At 41.7% G+C, this 5770-nt stretch overlaps 1 protein-coding gene across 1 annotated transcript; it reads left to right on the top strand.

The window, feature by feature from the left end:
* Window positions 1-234: 234 nt before the first annotated feature.
* On the top strand, window positions 235-4361 carry LOC129354570 (NACHT, LRR and PYD domains-containing protein 3-like). The gene is made up of 7 exons (XM_055024034.1): window positions 235-309; window positions 971-1102; window positions 1238-1357; window positions 1656-1734; window positions 1894-2119; window positions 2284-2639; window positions 4356-4361. Exons 2-7 carry the CDS (start codon window positions 1014-1016, stop codon window positions 4359-4361), a joined length of 876 nt encoding a protein of 291 aa, XP_054880009.1. The 5' UTR covers window positions 235-309; window positions 971-1013.
* Window positions 4362-5770: the final 1409 nt, after the last annotated feature.

The raw sequence follows: 5770 nt of genomic DNA, 5'->3' as shown, positions 1-5770 counted from the left end.
CTATCAATCATCACTACAGTAATGATCAAAAGTAAGTACACCTTCATTTTATCAGAACTTCTCTTCTTCCTCATGAAGATTTTATCAACCTGCCTCTGATTTCACCTCAGAGCTTCTACTTCCTGGTTCTGCTGCTCTGAAGAAAAAACTACAAGTCAGGTGAGCTGTGACGTCATCAGTTATACAACATCCGTCACATTTACTTTCAGTTTGAATTTACCTGTTCAGGTGTGGCTCCAGTCAGTTTGTAGAGTCTCAGTTTGTTGTTTAAATTTTCTTCTTTAACTCTTTGGATATTTTGAACAAACTGTAAGTTTGATTTGTTTATTCTTGAACTTTTTCATCACTTTAACTTTTTCCTGATTGTTTCTATTCTCTGATGTTTGGAGAAAAGTTTCACTTCTGATTTCAGCTCAAACTTTAATATCTGCAGTTTGAAGGCTAATCTACAGGATTATTAGATTATTGATGAACTGGAATCAATCAACATGATGAACAGCTGATGTTTCACTGTTTTCCTCTCCAAACTGATTCATGTTTTTATTTCCTGGTACTGAACTCTGGTCTCCACCATTAATGTCAGCAACAGTTTCCTGTTGCTTCCTTTCAAAATAAAATATTATTAAAATATTATTATTGATTCAGTCAAATTATTAAATACTTAACATTTAATGGAGCAAATAATCCACTTGTATTAATTACTAATTGTGAACTATAAGACTTGTTCAGGTTGAATCAGTGAATGTAAATGTTGCTCCATGTCGCATTCTAGTGGACTGATAGTAGAAGTGCAGCAGCTGATGGCAGCTTCCTCTGCCTCTCTGCTGTCTGACTGCATTCACCTGACACTGATATGAAGCAGAGAAGAAGAGCCAATCAGAGGAGGAGCAGCTGATCTTTTTCCAGCACTAATGATGTAAAGGATGATCAGAGTTGATGTGCAGATGAATGATGTGTGTTTCCTCTGCAGGTGAAGCTAGAAAGTGTGTGTGAGCTGATGTGGATTCAGCAGCATGGATCAGTGTGAGGACAGAGAGGAGGGAGTCCCTCCCTCTAAAACCACTCTGTGTGGGGAAGATGAGAGCCAGGGCAAAGGTCAGAGGTGAGGTCACCATCTCTAACTGTCCACAGCCCTTTTCACACAGCGTTCACTATATCAGGCCAGAACAGACGTGGTGATGAAGCTGCTGCTGCTCTCTCTTTGCTGATTAAGTTTTAATCATCATGTTTCTGTCAGGATCCATCAGAAACTCAAACCAGAACCAGAACCAGAACCCAGCTGTGTGTCCTTTAAGAGCGACAGGTCAAAGGATGAGTTGATTTTCTTTAAATCTCCTGGATCTCCACCATCAGAGAGGTGAGCTGTTTCTAACTGCTGTAACTGTGGAAACTGAACCAGTATGAATATCCCAGTTTTTATTTATTCTGCTAACAGTGTGGAGTGTTTAAAGTGCATTATCAACTTTTTACATAATCTGAGTGATTCTAGTGTTACTGTGATCCATTTTCCTTTTCTTACTCCTTTTTATTGTGCTGATGTCATGCTCTGTTTTTCTGATTCAAGTATTTTTAGTGTGAACTCCTGGTGATTTCCTCTGTGAATACTACTGGATGAATATTTCCTGACTTCCTAATTGTTCCTGGTTCCTCCACAGAGTGGACCAGCAGAGCTCAGAGGTTCCCAGTGGTCCATCTGTCCACCAGCATCAAACACAGCTGGACTCCATATTTATGGTCTGTAAATATACAACTACTTTTCTGTGGGTTCTGTTCACATTTATCTCCATGCTGCAATTTGTAGTCCAAAGGACTGTCAGTCTGTCCAACATCCATCTGGTGTTTGGCTCCATGATTTAAACTCTGATGTTTCCTTCATCTATTATTCTGTTCCAGTTGCTGGAGGACAACATTGTCACTTTTGTGAAGGAAGAACTGAAGAAGATCCAGAAAGTTCTGAGTGCAGATGATCCAGAATGGTCTGAGAGTCAGAGAGATGATGAGGTGTTGGAAGGTGATGATGAAGAGCAGAGGAGGAGCAGCAGAGAGGCAGTGATGAAGATCACACTGAACTTCCTGAGGATGATGAAGCAGGAAAAGCTAGCTGACCATCTGCAGAGCAGTAAGAGGATTTTTTACAAAGATTTAACCTGATAGATAAATCATAAATTTATTGATGTCTGAAAAGATGGAATAACATTCATCACACTGGATAACCACATGACCTGGACTCCAGTCATCTCCATCTTTGTTTCATTATTGATTTTACTTTTTGTGTTAATTTAGAACATGTTGCTACAGTTTGTCAACATCAACTTAAATCTGGTCTGAAGAAGAAGTTCCAGTCTGTGTTTGAGGGGATTGCTAAAGCAGGAAGTCCAACCCTTCTGAACCAGATCTACACAGAGCTCTACATCACAGAGGGAGGGACTGGAGAGGTCAATGATGAACATGAGGTCAGACAGATTGAAATAGCATCCAGGAAACCACACAGACCAGAAACAACAGTCAGACAAGAAGACATCTTTAAAGTCCCACCTGGAAGAGATCAACCAATCAGAACAGTGATGACAAAGGGAGTGGCTGGCATTGGGAAAACAGTCCTAACACAGAAGTTCACTCTGGACTGGGCTGAAGACAAAGCCCACCAGAACATCCAGTTCATTTTCCATTCACCTTCAGAGAGCTAAATGTGCTGAAAGAGAAAAAGTTCAGCTTGGTGAACTTGTTCATCATTTCTTTAGTGAAACCAAAGAAATCTGCAGCTTTGAACACTTCCAGGTTCTGTTCATCTTTGATGGCTTGGATGAGAGTCGACTTCCACTGGACTTCCACAACAAGGAGATCCTGACTGATGCTACAGAGTCCACCTCAGTGGATGTTCTGCTGACAAACCTCATCAGGGGGAAACTGCTTCCCTCTGCTCTCCTCTGGATAACCACACGACCTGCAGCAGCCAATCAGATCCCTCCTCAGTGTGTTGGCATGGTGACAGAGGTCAGAGGGTTCAATGACCCTCAGAAGGAGGAGTACTTCAGGAAGAGATTCAGAGATGAGGAGCAGGCCAGCAGGATCATCTCCCACATGAAGACATCACGAAGCCTCCACATCATGTGCCCACATCCCAGTCTTCTGCTGGATCACTGCTACAGTTCTGGAGGATGTGTTGGAGACCAGAGAGGAGGAGAGCTGCCCAGAACCCTGACTGAGATGTACATCCACTTCCTGGTGGTTCAGACCAAAGTGAAGAAGGTCAAGTATGATGGAGGAGCTGAAACAGATCCACACTGGAGTCCAGAGAGCAGGAAGATGATCAAGTCTCTGGGAAAACTGGCTTTTGATCAGCTGCAGAAAGGAAACCTGATCTTCTATGAATCAGACCTGACAGAGAGTGGCATCGATATCAGAGCAGCCTCAGTGTACTCAGGAGTGTTCACACAGATCTTTAAAGAGGAGAGAGGTCTGTACCAGGACAAGGTGTTCTGCTTCGTCCATCTGAGTGTTCAGGAGTTTCTGGCTGCTCTTCATGTTCATCTGACCTTCATCAAATCTGGTGTAAACCTGATGAAAGAAACATCAACATCTAAGAAATCTTCACTATTTAATAAACGTAAAATAATTTCTCTCCACCAGAGAGCTGTTGACCAGGCCTTACAGAGTCCAAATGGACACCTGGACTTGTTCCTTCGCTTCCTCCTGGGACTTTCACTGCAGACCAATCAGAGACTCCTACAAGGTCTGGTGACACAGATAGGACGTAGCTCACATACCAATCAGGAAACAGTTCAGTACATCAAGAAGAAGATCAGTGAGAATGTGTCTGCAGAGAATAGCATCAATCTGTTCCACTGTCTGAATGAACTGAATGATCGTTCTCTAGTGGAGGAGATCCAACAGTCTCTGAGTTCAGGAAGTCTCTCCACAGATAAACTGTCTCCTGCTCAGTGGTCAGCTCTGATCTTCATCTTAGTGTCATCAGGAAAAGATCTGGATGTGTTTGACCTGAAGAAATACTCTGCTTCAGAGGAGGTTCTTCTGAGGCTGCTGCCAGTGGTTAAAGCCTCCAACAAAGCTCTGTAAGGACACACATTGTTAATACAGTTATCTTTGATAGAAATATACTAATGATGAGGTAAACATATATGTTAATTTTCAGCTTATATATTGTTGCATTGTCTCCTCAAAGTTTCTCACTGGGGGTGATGTGTGAAGGAGACACAGACTCCCTTCAGCAGCTGACATAGTGATACATATTAAAGCAGCAAAACTCGTCCTCTTTATGTTAAAATTTAAATTGTATTAATTTTGTTAATTGTGGAGTTTTATCATTCTCTTTCCAGACTTCTTGTTTCCTGTAGTTATAAACTTTAAGGATGGAGGACTAACTATAAAATGAACCATTTCGCAACAAAAGGCATCATAAACATGTGTAAAATAAGATTGATCCTTCTCTGTCCAAGAAAAACCTTGAAAAATATAAATTTTTGTAGAATTGTATAATAACATATTTTCCTCCCTGTCTCCTCAGACTGAGTGGCTGTAACCTCTCAGAGAGAAGCTGTGAAGCTCTGTCCTCAGTTCTCAGCTCCCAGTCCTCCAGTCTCAGAGAACTGGACCTAAATAACAACAAGCTGCAGGATTCAGGAGTGAAGCTTCTCTCTGCTGGACTGAAGAGTCCAAACTGCAACCTGGAAACTCTCAGGTAACTCTGGGCCATCCGTCCATCCATCAGTTCAGATCTTGGTCTCTACCTCCATCTTCTCATTTTCTCATCATGTGATGAATTGTGTGTCTGCAGCTTATCAGGCTGTTTGGTCTCAGAGGAAGGCTGTGCTTCTCTGGCCTCAGCTCTGACCTCCAACCTCTCCCATCTGAAAGAGTTGGACCTGAGCTACAATCATCCAGGAGACTCAGGAGTGAAGCTGCTGTCGGCTGGACTGAAGGATCCACACTGGAGACTGGAAGCTCTCAGGTATGGAGGAACCTGCTGCAGGAGCAGAGAAGGTCTGATAAAGGAGGAAGAGGGAGAAATGTCTTTAGTCAGTCTGCTGGGAAACATTTAGTTTGAAGCTGAATAGTTAACTTGTTGCTCAAAGGAACAGTTTTTGTCAGTCACTGCTCAGTTTTCCATCTCTGAATCCAACCAGTTAAAAATGAAAAGATATAATCTGAGATTCTCTCTGCTTTTGTTGAAGCTGGTGTTTTCCCTCAAACCAGCTCTGATGCTGATATTCAGACTAGATTTTCAATGGACTCTTTCTGTTAAAACTGACACTGGATTAATGTAGTAATATTTCTCTTGCCAGCCTCCTTATTGCCTGTAGTTCAGTTCTTCAAGGTCAGAGTCCCATCTATAGAATAAAATTTTGAAAAATATGACCTATTCTTCAATAAGTCCAAGAATATTGTTGACTGGAAAGTAACACAAACAATTGATGATTTCTTAAACATTAGGGTTTTTGTAAAAAAGAAACGACTTCCTTCTGCATGGATATAAACTATAAAATTAAACAGTTCATAACAAATGGAAATATCATGTAAAATAAAATTGTTCTTTCAAATCAACAAAAAACATTGTTGACTGGAAACAGAAGGCTTGTATGAATAACATATTTTCCTCCCTGTCTCCTCAGACTGAGTGGCTGTAACCTCTCAGAGAGAAGCTGTGAAGCTCTGTCCTCAGTTCTCAGCTCCCAGTCCTCCAGTCTCAGAGAACTGGACCTGAGTAACAACAACCTGCAGGATTCAGGAGTGAAGCTTCTCTCTGCTGGAC

This window comes from Poeciliopsis prolifica, unplaced genomic scaffold, assembly GCF_027474105.1.
Source record: "Poeciliopsis prolifica strain line A6 unplaced genomic scaffold, Auburn_PproV2 SCAFFOLD112, whole genome shotgun sequence".
Taxonomy (NCBI): domain Eukaryota; kingdom Metazoa; phylum Chordata; class Actinopteri; order Cyprinodontiformes; family Poeciliidae; genus Poeciliopsis; species Poeciliopsis prolifica.
This window is presented reverse-complemented; position numbering and strand designations above follow the sequence as displayed.

What these genes read in the sequence shown, in the direction of transcription:
- LOC129354570 (XM_055024034.1), top strand. Translation starts at nt 1,014, where the DNA reads ATGGATCAGTGTGAGGACAGAGAGGAGGGAGTCCCTCCCTCTAAAACC. An exon ending in AGCCAGGGCAAAGGTCAGAG is followed by an intron (nt 1,103 to 1,237) that starts GTGAGGTCACCA and finishes TGTTTCTGTCAG; the next exon opens with GATCCATCAGAAACTCAAAC. An exon ending in AGCTGGACTCCATATTTATG is followed by an intron (nt 1,735 to 1,893) that starts GTCTGTAAATAT and finishes ATTCTGTTCCAG; the next exon opens with TTGCTGGAGGACAACATTGT.